General features: G+C 41.1%; 1 protein-coding gene across 3 annotated transcripts in view; it reads left to right on the top strand.

Moving 5' to 3' along the window:
- Nucleotides 1-5,070: 5,070 nt before the first annotated feature.
- Nucleotides 5,071-15,677, top strand: part of LOC119882651 (alpha-2-macroglobulin-like) — a 51,700-nt gene continuing 41,093 nt past the window's right edge. For all 3 annotated transcript variants that reach the window (XM_038692796.1, XM_038692797.1, XM_038692798.1), the window contains exons 1-5: nucleotides 5,071-5,229; nucleotides 5,403-5,583; nucleotides 5,689-5,845; nucleotides 6,075-6,127; nucleotides 6,961-6,981. In XM_038692796.1, the coding sequence (XP_038548724.1) occupies nucleotides 5,147-5,229; nucleotides 5,403-5,583; nucleotides 5,689-5,845; nucleotides 6,075-6,127; nucleotides 6,961-6,981 (495 nt within the window). In that variant the 5' untranslated portion in view covers nucleotides 5,071-5,146. The remainder of the gene's footprint in view (nucleotides 5,230-5,402; nucleotides 5,584-5,688; nucleotides 5,846-6,074; nucleotides 6,128-6,960; nucleotides 6,982-15,677) is intronic.

Genomic DNA, 15,677 nt, shown 5'->3' on the forward strand with positions numbered 1-15,677 from the left:
CCACACAGCTTTATCTTTTTTAAGTTAAAACGTTTCAACATTCCTCAGAATGTAAAGACAGATAAGCGGTATGAAAACCTTCCAGCTGTGTTTTCCTCTGCCGTTGTTGCTGCAGCGGTCTGTGTGACGGCGGGAGCAGAGGGCTCTGTGAACGGGCGGTTGGCCGGCCTCACACGCTCCTCCCGCAGGTTGGCACAGGGTGCCACTTGCTGAGCTCCTCAACTCCGAAAATATTCATGCAAATTTTTGTTCTGCCATCACTTCTTGTAAAACTGTCAATATTCTAAATCTACACAGCTGATTTTTCACGTCAAAACTTCTCAGAAGTGGATTTAGTTATGAAATTCCATACGAAAACTGTAAAATATAAAACTTTCTGTTGCTGGCCTCTGTCTGGTGCAGCAATGATGATGCCGTGAATAGTGAATATTCCCCCTGCTAGCTGCTTGGCAAGCTTTATGACACGTTTTCATTGTGATGTCACAAACAAGCTGTTTTCAGGCAGTTCAGAGCAGAGCTTTCTGTGGGAGATGGGAACTCCCTTTGGGCTGGACTTTGGGCTTTTTCACTTTGCAAACCTGTTACATGCACAAAAAAGGGATATAACTCAATAAAGGAGAGGGGAAAAGCCAAAAAGCATAATACCACCTCTTTAAATTAGACAAATGTAATAGAAATGAATAGCAAATGAGTTCTAATCAATGTCAAATTGATGACTTTTAATGTATTTTGTAAGGACAGGTGATAAAACATAAAAAAATGTGAGAAAAAAATCTGTGTGACATTATTCTCACATCTCAATTACTGGAATTATGTAAACAAAGTCAAAATTTAAAGGCGCTGTGTGAGCACTCATCTGAGCAGCTGTTTTACTGTCGAAGTGACGAAGCAGCTTACACGCCAGTACTGCAACATACCGAGACAATCTAACACTATATTTATACAAAGACAGGAATTACTTAATTTGTCACATCTGCCGAATTCACAAGAGGGGAACAATAACAATAACGAGTTTATATTGTTTCCCTTAACTCACCAACTCACAAAATCCATTTTTTCTTTAAGGGATTCTGGGGCAGATTAGCGGCCACCTCACGCATAGACAGGAGAACTGTTTTCTTTTCTCTTTCTTTTTTAATAGAAAGTATAAAATTGTCTGGTGTCGTCTTATCTTGTGCACTCGGCAGCAAAACGTTGCCATGACCAATGCGTAAAGTTAGGGCTCATCTAGAAAGTGAACAGGACCGTCCAGAATTTCGCTGGCGATGAATTTAATTATCGTTTTTTGTCGACGTTGATTATTTGTTGCACTCCTAATTTACACATAAGCAATTTCGGAGAAATAATTGTTGCGATCCACAGAGATAAGTAACATAAGAGAGAGAGAGACCCTTATGCCAACTAGTCCTGAGACTAACAAATCCTGTAACATGTCTCACACACACACACACCTTTCTCAAGCTAGCAATGCTTTACAAACACCAATTAGAGTAAACAAAATGATCACTCAAAGCAAAAATACTCATTTGGAACATTGGGAAGAAGAGACCCTGGCCCTAAACACAGATTATGAAATGGCTGGATATCTCTGTACTGTCAGAGATAGCAGGCAGAGGCCGCTTCTTACAAAGGAAAGACTCAGTGACCACACCCTTGCAATTGAAAAAGGGAGACATAAAAAGTCCTGGTTACCAATAGAATACAGAGTCTGTGAGCACTGTACGACAGGTGAGGTAGAGACAGAGATGCATTTTTCGGGTCGCTGGACAATTGGGCCATTAAACTAAATAGTAGCCTACTGACATTGACAAAAAAAATGCAGTTGAAAATCTACTGGTACGTGCCTTGATCGACTAATGTGGTTACTAATCCAGACTGGGGTGGCAAGTGAGCGGTCACCCAAGCTCTGTGCGCAGTTATGCAGGAGAACTTTAACTGGTGCGCTTGTGCCAGATGGTTGTGAGCTAGACAAATGCAAACATTTAGATAATCAGTCACACACAGGGGGCAGATGTTGGTTTCCGTTGTTTGATAGGCTGTTTCATTAACAACCCACAAGAAAATATGGAAAAAACGAGTTCTGTGTCTGCGACTTTATAAAACGTACTGCTGATGGAGAAAGTGGATTAGATGGGTGAGGGGGGAGACAGAGAGAGGCATATTTAAGAGCATATTTAAAATAATGTCTAATGTTTAAGAATCACAATGCCTGCTCAACCATTGACCATCTGTCAGCCATCACCGATGGACGATGACATCGTCTATCGGACCAACGCTATTTGGTTGTTGTAGTAATGTAACTCAAATCCAGTCAGTGCACAGTGTCAACTGATACCATCCGTGGGCTCCGTACTGATCTCAGAGCTGCTGAAAGAAAAGACTCCGCCGATTTTAAGGGCTACCAATTGCTCCTATCCTCCTTCTCAACAAGCATCAGTGCTGCCAAAACGGCGTTTTATAATAACAGAATTAGCAGTGCCACACGTAGCCAGGCATTTATACTTTTGCGTTCATGTGTCTGTCAATCTGCGATTACACCCCCAAACGCTAGTCGGCAGTAGAGGTACAGCATCCACTGTGTTGACTTGCCGGCCGAGCAGGCTAACTTCTGGTTTAGCTGATGGCTGACAGATGGTCGAGCAGGCATCATGATTGTTAAACCCTGCCCCCAGTCAATTTTTTTATTTTTTTCCACCCCACATGTGAAAGCAGATTTTAATCACCACGATCATTCCTCGGAATTCTCTTCTCCCCGCACACAAGAGGCTTACACCTGAGTTAAACGCTCCGGCTTGCCCCGCCTCTCTCTGTAAATGTAAATGCTTCGTACTTATATACGAATATATTTGTATATAGCCTTTCCAGTCTCCAGGTAGGCCGCTTGTGGGCTTGTAATGACGCATCAAACAACCAAAACCAACATCTGCACCCTGTGTGTTCACTGCTGCTGCTTTACCTGGTCCGTGCTTGTAAAATTTCCACCGCGACTTGTAACGTCATAGGCTACCAAGTTTCTAACCGAGGCTACCCAGCCTACTAATCACAGAGCTTACGGTCCGCGTCGACTCGATGTGTGGTTACATTTTGACGGAGGTGCACGTAAGGCACTGGTTGATTACTGAACACACACTGAGAATTTCTTTTGTTAGTAACACCAGGAGCAGCGGTGCTGTTGTGACAGTTTTTTGGTTAAGGAAGTATTAGTTATAAGGGTTTTTTTCCGTAGTGTTGAGCTCTCATTAAGACAGTGTAACTGTGGCGACGGCTGGGGGTTGCCACCCATTCCTTAAAATACAGAATTGTCCCGTATTTGAGAACTAAATAGCGCGTCCCATTTTGAATCAATGTGGGACGCGGTTTGTTCCGTATTTTCGAGTTATCTTAGTACTGACGACAACGAGAGTGGGAGAAATCAAATAGCCTACTTGATGAGTATCATGCCAAACTGCACAATTTGTCGGCTAGTTTTGTTTGGTGCACGGTGGCCTGTCAGACGTGACAGTATAACAAGGCTGTGTAATGACTTAATAAAATATACAAATTTTCTGATTGATTACTCAGGATTTCATATGCTGCCTATTTGTTAAATACTGTGATAATGTAAAGAAATAACATTCCTACATTATGGTATGATATGATTCCTACACTGTAAACCCAAACAGTTCTGAATACTCAAAATATTTGTGGAAACCGATCACCTCAAAATTTTTAAGTAGTGGTAATATGGGGGCACATGGACAGAAATGTATGCTTTTAGTTATGGCATCATAAATTATAGTCCTCCCTCCAGCCCGGCTCACTGGCTCTGCTTGGTTCCATTGCAGTGGACTGGCAGTCAGAGCTTCACTTGCAGTCCATAAAGTGCCTCTGCACCTCAGCCGTTTCACACCCTCCTACCAGCCTTTGGGCCACGCTTCCTCGTTTGCCCAATGCCCAAAACTAAATGCCCAATCCTAAATGCTCAAAGGCCCAATCCTAAATGCTCAAAGGCCCAATCCTAAATGGCCAAATACCTAATCCTTAATACCAAATGCCCAGTCCTAAATGCTCAAATGCCACATTCTAAATGGCCAAATACCTAATCCTTAATACCAAATGCCCAGTCCTAAATGCCCAAATCTAAATAATAAAAGCCCAATCCTAATTACCAAATGCATTTTCGATTTAGACTTTTAGTTTTAGACTTTGTTTGATTTCTGACCCAATTATCCCTCCAGAGTTTAAAAGCTATATCTGCACCCCAGCCTTTTCAAACCGTAGACAAACCCTCCCTCCAGCCTTTGGGCCACGCATCCTTATATACACACACACATCCTTATTTACACACATCTCAAAAACCCATTTAATACTGTCGCACGTCGCGCTTACCTGTGTGAAAACGACGTGATTATGATGCAGCTGTTTGCAAAGTGTAGGAAAAGAGAGAAAATAGCAAGGGACAAAGAAGAAAGTGTCCAAAGTATGGGATTACTTCAAGCTAAAAGAAAACAACAACTCTGTAATGTTACAGTCCGTCCACCGTAAAATGAAACTTATGTCGCCTAACGTTACCGCAACAGCACAACGACACTTGATCAGAAAGCACCCGGTGTTCTACCAGCGGACCACAGACAAGGTGACAGTAACAGCAACTTTAGCATTAAACTGAAACCATGATTGATTGTTGACTTAAAGCTAGCTAAAATAAGCCGCAGTCCTCAGCTGAAAATGTACAAACACGCGTTTGTTGTTCTCCTCGCAAAAGTACTTCTTAAACTCTGCTGATGAGTCACTCTGAATTAGCTGTTAAAAACACCTATCAGCTTTGAAAGCACAAGAACAAAAGTATCGTTCTCTTCATCATTTCTTCATACTATAAGTGGTTTCAGTTTTGTTGGCTTCTAGTGACAGCTGATTTCTGTTGGTTGGTAACTGCAGACGATTCAGTGGGTTAAAGTACCAGAAGCGCAGTAAGGTTGTTTACTTTGGCCATTAGTAATCTTTTTAAGAGCTGTTTGCATGACAAAATCAAACACCGCACGCTGGGTAAAGAGCAATGGTGCAGAACTCAACTGCTGACTCATTGTGTGTGTGTGTATAAAGCGGGGGTGGATGGGGTCAGAGGCTATTTAACAGATGTTGACTCTGAGGCTCATGTCAGTCAGTCATGGGTCTTCCTGGGATTCAGATGTGGACATGGACGCTTTGTGTCCTGAGCTGGATGTGTGTGGGTCAAGTAGTGGCAGGACCGTAAGTTTACCTGTACTGTCCCAAAAACTACAATATAGTGTTTTTTTTGGTGTAATTTAGTTTTAACCAGTTTACATGCATCTTGGATTTTTTTGCTGCATAATCTTCTGGGTTGGAGTTTCTCCATATGAGATCCAGTAAAGTATCTACTGTTTGTGTGTCTGTGTCTGCAGGCAGTACTTGGTGGCCATTCCTGCAGTTCTTGAAGCTGGAGCTGAGACCAAACTCTGTGCGAGTCTCTTGCAGCCCAACGAGACTCTGGACATGACCGTCACTTTGATGTCCCAAGAGCAGAATACAACCCTCCTCCGGAAGACAACCAAGGCAGAGTTTCATTCCTGTGTTCAATTTCAGGTGGCCTCTCGAGATGGACTTTCAGTCATTTTTGCAACATTCTTTTTAACTGTTTTAACTAACGCTCTCCTTATGTTACCTTAATAAAAGATCTTTCTGTTTCAGGTTCCCTTAGTGCCGAATCAAGTGGTGCAGAAGCTGGAGGTAGAGCTACGAGGAGACAATTTTTACTCAAAAGAAGTCAGGAAAGTCATGATCAAAGTCTATCAACCAATGACATTCGTCCAAACAGATAAACCGATCTACCTCCCTGGACAAACAGGTAACCTTGTATGAATGTTGAACACTTTCCACTGATTAATTTTGCAAAAGTAACCACCAACAACATGTCGATCTCCCCATAAGCTCTCAGTTATTCTGGTTTGTTGCGTAACCCCTGCCTGCTTGCACATCTTACAATAACTAATCTTTGTTCGTTTCATAGTAATGATACTGTTTAAACCTGTAGATTAGCTGTAAAAGCTTCAATAGTCTCTTTGCATTCCTCTTAGTACATTTCAGAGTCGTTACACTGGACACCAAGTTGAGACCTGCCAGTCAGCTGGTGAGTGTTTAAACTATCTTTTTTTTGGGATCTCATTTAGAGATGTCCAAAGCCAATCTTAAAGATGAGTATTGTTGCCAATCTGGCCATATTCTGATTCTAATACCTGAGCACCGTTGTTGCCAAAAGGAGTAACTTGATGGGAGTCAGAAATAAAATGTGGCTGTTGCTTTCTGTGTAAAACCAATGTACAATCAGAGAGGACTTCAGTGTTTCTCTAGTCCCAACAACTCACACAGAGTGATACCCCATTTTTTCTCTGGGATAACCCTGCTCCAGAGCAGGTCCAGCTAGCCCCAGGCTTGTTGCAGTGGGAAAAGCCCTCTAGTGAAAATGAACACAAATTACATAATTAATTGACTGATACGGGTCTGCTCTTGAGCGTTCTCTCTAATCAATCAGATCCTGGTGAAGATCTGTGTCAATGGGACCTCTAACAGAACTTGCCAGTGCTATGTTTTTTTTTGCTCAAATTGTAATAAATCTATTAAACCCTAACTCTAATTTCTCGTTTTCTTACATTTGTTGCAGAAAATACATTTTGAAGTGATAACAATGAAACTACCCTAGAAAAATAAATAGAAGTGTCTGTTTATCCAAAGAAACGGTCAGAATGACCTTCCTCAGTGGAAGCGCCCTTTTTGTCTTAATGTGTTTTACACGTACCAGTACACTGATTTTCAGAGCATTGACTGTCCATCATCATCGTTGTTAATTTCTATAAAGAAAAAAATGTCTAACCCAGACTCATTATGATACTGTGTGATGACAACAATATACAGTAACTTCCAATATAAAGCGACAAATCTCTCTTTCTCCCTCTCTCTCTGCAGTACAATACCATCGAAATTGAGGTAAGACAATGTCCACACAATATTTTTTCTGATGTGAAAACTTTTTAGGGGTGTGACGAGATAGGATATTTGTTGTTATTTTTAAGAAATCTTCAATATATGAAAAATTTGAGCATTAAACTGTTAATTCCCTGAATTCTGGTGAATTCTTCAGCACCAATTTATGATGGAAATAGTTTTTATGGATGTATTGAGGGAAACCTATAATTCACTGCCTGCCACTGTGGCAGGCAAGTATTTTTCTGTCACTTAGAATTTTTTTCTGCCACAACGTTTGCGCTAAATGAAGGAATAAAATTCAGCCCATTTATAATTTTATGTAATTGTCAATGTTAAATATATTTAGGTTTACATGCACAAAAGGGCTCAATATTATTATAAGAAGGAAGCAAATTAGAAAGGGACAGAATAAAATAGTTTGCTTGATGAGCAGTGGAGGAGAAGTACTACATTATAATAATTTAACAGAAAAGGTCATTTGAGAGTTAAGTCATGACATATATCATATAATATCAAAGTTCACCGCAGTGTATTGTACAGTCAGTGCTCAATACAAAGCCCAAAGTTCAATCACCTATGAATGAGTCCTTATCTCAACAAAAACCTAGGATAAGCAGAGGACAAAAATGCAGGACACAGGAGCAGGCTGATGCAGCTGATGATAGTTATTTAACTCAGGAACAACCTGAGGAACACAGACTATGTTGCAGCCATGGAGAACAGAGTCCAAACGAAACAAAGTGATCCATCAAAAACAGGTAAACCAAAAGAAAAATCCCAAACCACAAGAACAAGCGGGTGAGACGAACAGGTAGCGGAAATCACACAAGACAGCGCATGACAAACTACAATGACCCGACAGAGACTGAACAGGACAAGCAAACATTTGAACACCAGGTAACGAGCAGGGTGGGACCAAGACCAGATGGAAGACATGATGTAGTGAGACATAACACAGACACAGGCAATCAGGTGAAACCAATGAAGGGCAACAGACAGGACCATGGGCGTAGTACAGGGAATAGAAAAAGTCTACACACCCTTGTTAAAATGCCAGGTTCTTATGATGTAAAATAATGAGAGAAAGATAAATCATACACTGTAGGTATAGACGGGAGCAGGGGCCTGCCCGGTTAAGAGCTGGACTTTGTCAGTAACATGGTAAAAATGTATCTAATCTCATCAGAAATAGTAGACACTTAGCTCACCAGTATGCTACCAGTTACATCAAGTGGTAGATATATACCTATCAAATGTGCATTTCCCCCTTTGCCGTGGTGTCAGTCAGTAGTTTTACCCACAAAGGTCTGTAGCAAGCAGTAGCAAGTGTACGGTGAAGTATAAAAAAAAATTTATTCCACAGAATGAATATGGTCTTATTTTCTTTAGGATTAGTGTCACATAGCTTACAGATGCAATGGTGATTGCTGGCTATTTTGTGAATGGCTGCCCAATCTTAAGTTTCTATTTGATCATGTGACAAGATGACAAAAACTAGGTGAAACTGGGTGAAACGCAAAATCTGACAAGTAGACTAGCAGAGCACAAGTGCAAGCTAGCAGTCAGGCCATTCAAACAAAAAAGTTGTTTCAAGAAAAGACAGGAGAGAAAACAAGCCTCGCAAAGCTCCTAAAAGAAACTGTTTTAGATTTTTTACTAAGAACAATGTCACAGATTTTGCTCAGTGCAAGGCTGTAAAAGGTGTATGCCTTTCAAATAGCACAAGTACAAGCCGTGCTTCTGTTTAATTGTGTGGATGTGCTTGTGGGTGTTAAACTGTTAGCTGGCCTGTTTTCGGGACATGGTGTTGTTTTTATTCACCATAATGTCTTGCCTCTCTGTTGAAGAGAAATGTGGTTGCCGTGATTCGGGAGGTTATTGTACTGAAAATGCCGAACGTCTGCGTCATTTCAGCACTGTGGACACCTCCTGCACTCAGCTGTTTGTAGTAATGTTTCAGGATTTTGATAATGACAGCACTAGCCATGATTCTTACAACTTTTTCTTTGACTTCTGTTCTTTGCAAATACAAAAGTCCAGGTGACACAGTCCGACTCTAAAATTCATCACATGATGGTACTTTAGATTGCTGTGGCGGGGCGTACGCAGCACAGCCGCAGCAGCAGCGCGTATCTGTGTTTGAGACAGACACACACAAAGAGAGCTGTTCAATTTAATATGTTAATATGGAAAGAAACTGATTTAAGCATTTAAATTCCTACCCGTAGAGAGGTGCCTTCTGTGGCAGTGTATGTAAGTTTATAGTAATTAGACTGTGGTTTTCCACAAATGCAGCAATAGGTTATTACTTAATGAAGAGGATGTGTTTAAAGGAGACCTATTATACTGCTTTTATAGTCCTTTATTGTAGCTCTGTGACGCCTGTATAGCAGCTTTGCATGATTCAAAGTATAGTGTAAAGTTTGGTGGAGGGGGGTTGTTTTTCAGGGGTTGGGCTTGGCCCCTTAGTTCCAGTGAAAGGAACTGTTAGTGTAACAGCATAACAAGACACTTTGGACAATTTATTGCTCCCAACTTTGTGGAAACAGTTTGGGGATGGTCCCTTCCTGTTCCAACATGACTGCGCACCAGTGTACAACGCAAGGAACATAAAGACATGGATAGGCGATGGTTTGGTGTGGAGAACTTGACTAGCCTGCACATAGTCCTGACAAATCGCTGCAATCACTTTTAAATGTAACCCCCCCCACCCCCTTTTCCCTCATTTTATTTATTTATTTTTAAATACTTATGACTGCCTTAGAACTTTATGTTTTGTCACAAAAGCATAGACTGATAAATTGAGATTATTTTTTTCGTATTACTAAATTTATTCATTTCTTGTCATATATTCTGGAGTTTGAATGTATAATTATCCTTATTACTAAAAGGAAACTTCATTATATTTTATCTGACCACACTAACCATAAATTGGTTTGAAGTAAATGCCCTGAAGATGTCCAGATAGCCACAACAGAGTGTAGTTGATGTGTGAATCAAAATCTGTGTAAGTTATAAAGAGCAAAATAAGAAACCTGGATAAAGTACATTTTGTTGCTAATACTGCAGTTCTTGATATTAGTGCATGCAACCAAGTTCCCTTTGAATTACAGGTAAAACTGTATTATCTATTAAAATGGCCATGAATATTTTTGTAATATTTGTATCACAGAGAAATGTTTAAATATTGATAATATTAAAGTTAAATTATCCATTTTTGAAAGAAACAAAAAAAGTCTTTAAGGTAAACAAACATTCATTTGCTGAAAGAGATTCAGGACAGCAGCCAGCACAGCAGGATATGGAGGTCCCCTCTTTGGTAAGTAGATATCGTTCAAGGATCCAAGTCCCGTCTTGACAATTTCTTTAACAAAATGTTCTTGTTTTATTTTTGTGGACTTCAATCATTGGCTTATGGTAAACGCCTACTAGTCCCTTCTCATTGACAGTAGTGGAAGAAGTATTCAATTTTCATACTTAGGTAAAAGTACAGATACTACATAAAAAAATGTGAAAAATAAAATAGTACCCGCTTTTCAAAATACTTAAGTAATCAAAATTAAAAGTACTACACATTCAAATCTATAGGTCTTACAAAAAGCAATCTGTATTTTTAAATTCACTCAAGACGGGTAAGTTATAGTGAAACACAATAAGGAAAATTGAGTCACAAGAGGATGAATGGATATTTCCTATATATGGGGAGGATGTGCCTGCGTTATTGCTCTGCTGTTGTGGTAGTATCTCCTTCAGACCATCTGACACACTGTCAGCCATGTCTAGTTTGCACTCTGAGTTTTGGTCAGTTTATCTGTTATTTTGGTCTGTTGTATTTTGGGGTTCTGTCTTGCCTGTTGTCTTGTTTACTCTGTTCTGATTTTGGTTTCTCTGGGTTTTGGTTTCATGTCTTAGTGTTACTCCGGGTCTGTGTACTTCTATGTAGGTTGTTGTTTTACCCAGGTCTGCTCTGAGTTCAGTCTGTGTTCCTTGTTGGTGTTTATTTGTGATCTTTTTATTTGTGTCTGTTCCCCCAGTAATTATTCTGCTTGCTTGTCCACTAAATACTTTGAGTTCCAGTTAATGTATGGTCTTGTGTTTTGCATCTGTGAGTGTCTCTCTGTTCCCCCCCGCTGCTGTCTCTCTGCCTCTGCCTGCCTCGTTAGCCCTGAGCCCTGCGTTGTTGTAATGCGTTGTTGTAATGCATTAGTCCCTGTTTATAAATGTTTGGTGTTTCTGCTCATTCCCTGTCCAGTCATTGTAGTGTGTTGTGTGAATACACTACTGATGTTGCGGCTGATGTTAAGTGTTCTGCCTGTCTCTGTGTAACCTGCTCCTCTGTTTGGACGTCTTACACCCAAACTGCATGTAAGCCATTTTTGTGTTTCTTGGATTAAACCCTGTGCACCTTCAGTCTACTCTCCAGTGTCTCCTCTACGCTCACCCACGGAATCGTGACACAGACACAGAACCCCATTTTGGACTTTGAGCATGTATTGACAAGAAGGTGGAAACCAAAACTAACTGAAACACTTCTCAATTCACAATCTCACCGAAACTCCAAACACGTTCATTTCAGCACCTCTCATAAAGTGCATCTCATAGTCCCAAACAGAGCAAATTTGGCTTCAGTTTTCAGATGTTTATATTGCAAAACTCTACCAGCGACGTTACCACTCTGTCACAAACTGGTTGCAGCTCACAGTGCAAAAACAGAGCTGCTGCACAGTCACACCTGACACCAGCTCTCACTACACTCCTCCTTCTGTAAGAAGCCTGAATGGAAACCTCTTCTAGAAAAATCCAGTGCTGGTTTGAATGGACCTCTGTGCACTAACTCACTCCTCATGAAGCCTGATAAGACTGGGGGCCAATCTGCTGGGTCATTTGGTGGTGCAAAAACTGTTCCATTAGGGTCTGAGCTGCTTGTATCTGATGCTGGCTGTACATCTCTGGCTGTGCTCGTACTGGGTGAGGCTGGATGTGGATCAGCTGTGCTTATACTGACTGATGATCCAGCATCTACTCTACTGACAAACTTAAGCCCCTGTAAATTATAGATATGTTCTATACATTAATGTTATCAGCTCCATCAGCCTATTCGAATGGGCTCCTCCAGGTTTCCTTCAATACATTTTCAAATATTAAATACTATTTATATAATGACTTGGCTGAATATGTGATGCTTATTATTTACTGAAATGTGCTAATTGTTCAAAACATGGGCGGACCGAGCTCTGTGGCCGCTTGAACAGCCCTGTTAATCAAAAACAAGAGCGACAACAGCTCCGCCAGCAGCTGAATCGGTAAGACAGAAGACAACAGGGAAAATATAAGCAGAGATTCAATTGGCTAGCTGGCTATTTAACTGGAATTAATATTATAATTGTGTTATGGTAGGTAGGTAAGTAGATTTTATTGTCACAATACAAGTTGTAGTAAAGTTGAGTTAAATTGAGTTTCGTAACTCCATGCTACATAGTAGATAGTAAACATTAATAAAGATTCAATTATGAAAAAAGGTAACAGAAATAAACTCACTGGAGCAGTGCTGAGGGTGAACTAGAGTTTAAGAGTCTGACAGCTTGTGGGAAAAAGCTGCTCTGCAGTCTGGTGGTGCGGCAGCTGAACGTTCTACATCTCTTCCCAGAAGGCAGCAGGGTGAACAAGCTGTGGCTGGGTGGGTACTGACCTTTAGTATCCTTTGGGCTCTGCATATATCCCTGATGCTCGGGAGATGGGTACCAATGATCTTCTGGGCAGGTTTAATCAGGTTTGTGATGTTTTCAGTCAGGATGTTTTCCATTGCTCCTCTGTGAAAGCTGACAAGAACTTGGCGTGGGGGGATTTGGCCTTCTTAAGCTTCCTCAAGAAATAAAGTTGTTTCTGAGCTTTCTTCACCAGCGTGGAGATGTGAGATGACCACGTCAGGTTCTCTGTGATGCTGATTCCCAGGAACCTGAAACTGTTCATCTGGGTGTACAGCGTGAACAGGAGGGGGCTGAGAACACAGCCCTGGGGTGCTCCCATGTTGAGCACTAAAGTGGAGGAATTGAGTCCGCCAATCCGAAGTGACTGGGATCTATTTTTGAGGAAGTCCAATATCCAATTGCAGAGTGTTGTGTTTAAACCCTGACCCTTTGCTGATCAGTTTCATGGGGGAGATTTTGTTGAATACTGAGCTGTTTTCAAGGTGTGTGAGGGCTGAGTGGAGGGCAGTGGAGATGGCATCCTCTGTGGATCTGTTGGTTCTGAAAGCAAACTGGTGAGGGTCCAGGCTGACTGGGATGTTGTTATGTATATGCTGAAGAACCAGTTTCTCAAAGCTCTTAATCAGAATGGGGGTGAGAGCCACAGGGCGGTAGTTGTTCAGACTAGACACTGCAGACTTTTTAGGTCCAGGAACGATGGTGGCTGTCTTGAAGCAGGTGGGAACCCTCTCCTGAGATGATGAGATTTTGAAAATGTCAGTAATAACATCAACTAGCTGATTGGCACAGGTTTTTAGTACATGGCCAGTAATGTTATCAGGCCCCGCTGATTTACTCACATTCAATTTCAGAGTGTTTAGTTTTACAGTCTCAAAATCAATTTATAGTAAATGTAAGGTAAAGTTGCATTGTATAATGTTTAGTGGCTTCCAACTGTAAGGTTTCAGATTGCAACTAACAGTATACCCTTTACAAATTTATAAATTACAGCTATGTCAGTTATCAACTGGTTGGCGTTTGCAGGCAAGCTAAAATTATCTAGTTTGAACCAACTACAACACAAAATCACACTGTGTTTCATATGTTTTGCAGTAATGTACATCTTGCGATGTAAGACAATGGATTTTCACAGGAAATCTGACCAGTCCTTCACATAGAAAACAGGCCTATACAGGCTGTTATAGGCGACTGAGAGAGTTGGTGAATGCCACGATTTTTAGGCGAGATTACAACCTGATCAAATATAGGCAATGCAAATGTTATAAATATTTTTAAAATCTTTCTAAAACTTCCACAATTCCCCTTTTAAAGGTGTGAGGCTGACCGGTTACTGCTGTAAGTGGTTCTGCAGTCTTAAAATATATTGAAAAGGTCTTAAAAAAGGTTTTAAAAGATGTTGAATTTCACTTCATTCCTGTATATACCCTGGAAACACTGCCTTTCATCTGTCGCTGCTGCTCTGTTGTTGCTGCTGCAGCGGTCTGAGTAACTGGGACCAGAGGGCTCTGCGGCGTGACTGGCACCGGCTGGCTGGCACCGCTAACCTCACGGGGTTTTGTGGAGCTTCCTAACTCGTTTACGTTTAAGCACATTTTGGATTCGCCATCAACTTTAATAAAACTGCCAATATTCAAGTTCTAAATTCCTCCCCTCAAAACCTCTCAAGTGTATTTAGTGTTCACCGCTGCTTTCTTCTGCTCACATTAATGCTTCTTCTTCGTGAGTAGTCTTACAGTCAAGCAGTCAATGCCAGACGGTGGAAGAGATACTGCCCCTAGCATGTAGTGTATTGCAGTTAGAAATGACCAACCAGAAATGTTCTTAATAAGAAGATTGCTATCTCTCTCCCTGAAACAGCCTCTCTGTAACGATGCGTCAACAAAGAAATTTCAAATCGACGAATTTTTACAGTCAACGTCGTTGACTTTGCGAACTAGAAAGTAAGCTGAATGTCTGTGGGCAAATCATTGAACGTTAGCTGATACACAAATCATGGCTGCAACTGCTGGAATAGTGTTGTGTGGCTCGTCTTGACAACAGACATCTCTCTTTGGTATGACCTCCTTGTTTTTTCTTGCATGGTCTTAGTCCTGTTCAGTCACCCAGTTCTGTGTAAACCTCACTTTTCTCCACGTTTGTTTATTCTTAATGCAAATTTCTTCCCTGCAACGGCGGCACTTGTGGAAGAACGGACCACAGTGTAGCGTATCTACTCTTTGTTAATAACAGCACAAAGGTTATCCCCTCATGCCAATGTCTTTCAGATTCCACACAATATTTCCTGAGCATCGACTTATGGGGTGATATGCGGAAGAAACCGTATGATGCACATTCAGACTCTTTAAAAGGCCTGATTGAAAATTAGAGCCTTGGTCTGTTTGAATTATCCCGAAAGTGGATAAGAACTTCATTTATGCTTTCATGACTGCACTAGCAGTTATTTTGCAGAGAGGGTTATCCTCAGGGAAAGGAGGAGAAACACGTGACAGTAAGCAGATACTGATTTAGTAGCTCATAGCTTTTAGTGTGAGGTAGGCGCCAAGACAGTTGATTTCTTGCTCGAACGGCTCTCCTGTCACAGGAATAGGATACAGTGGGGCAGGAGGAACAGTTTGGTTAGGTTTACCTGCAATTTTTATCAGATTTTAATGCTGGTTCTATTCCAGCAAGATTTCCAAACACCTCAGACTGTTTCCCGTATATAGCTTGGAGCAAAAAAGGGCTTAACACACTCGTGTCCAACAGAGCAAAATGTAGCTTAATGTAATGCATCGAGGCAGACTGATCACTGGATGTTACAGACACCAATTAACATCACACATCGAGGCTGACTGAATACTGAAACCTAGCCGTGTGTTGAGCAGCAAGCTAACACGCAATTTAAGAACAGCCAGTTTTGTTTGCAGTCTTATGTAGGATGATCCGTCACAGGCCGCATCAATCAGCGTTGTTGACAGGCCTAACGAGAAAGTAAAGGGCACAGCGTCA

This window comes from Micropterus salmoides, unplaced genomic scaffold (genome assembly GCF_014851395.1).
Source record: "Micropterus salmoides isolate LMB-PRFRI ecotype aquatic unplaced genomic scaffold, ASM1485139v1 Ms_hic_scaffold_3, whole genome shotgun sequence".
Taxonomy (NCBI): domain Eukaryota; kingdom Metazoa; phylum Chordata; class Actinopteri; order Centrarchiformes; family Centrarchidae; genus Micropterus; species Micropterus salmoides.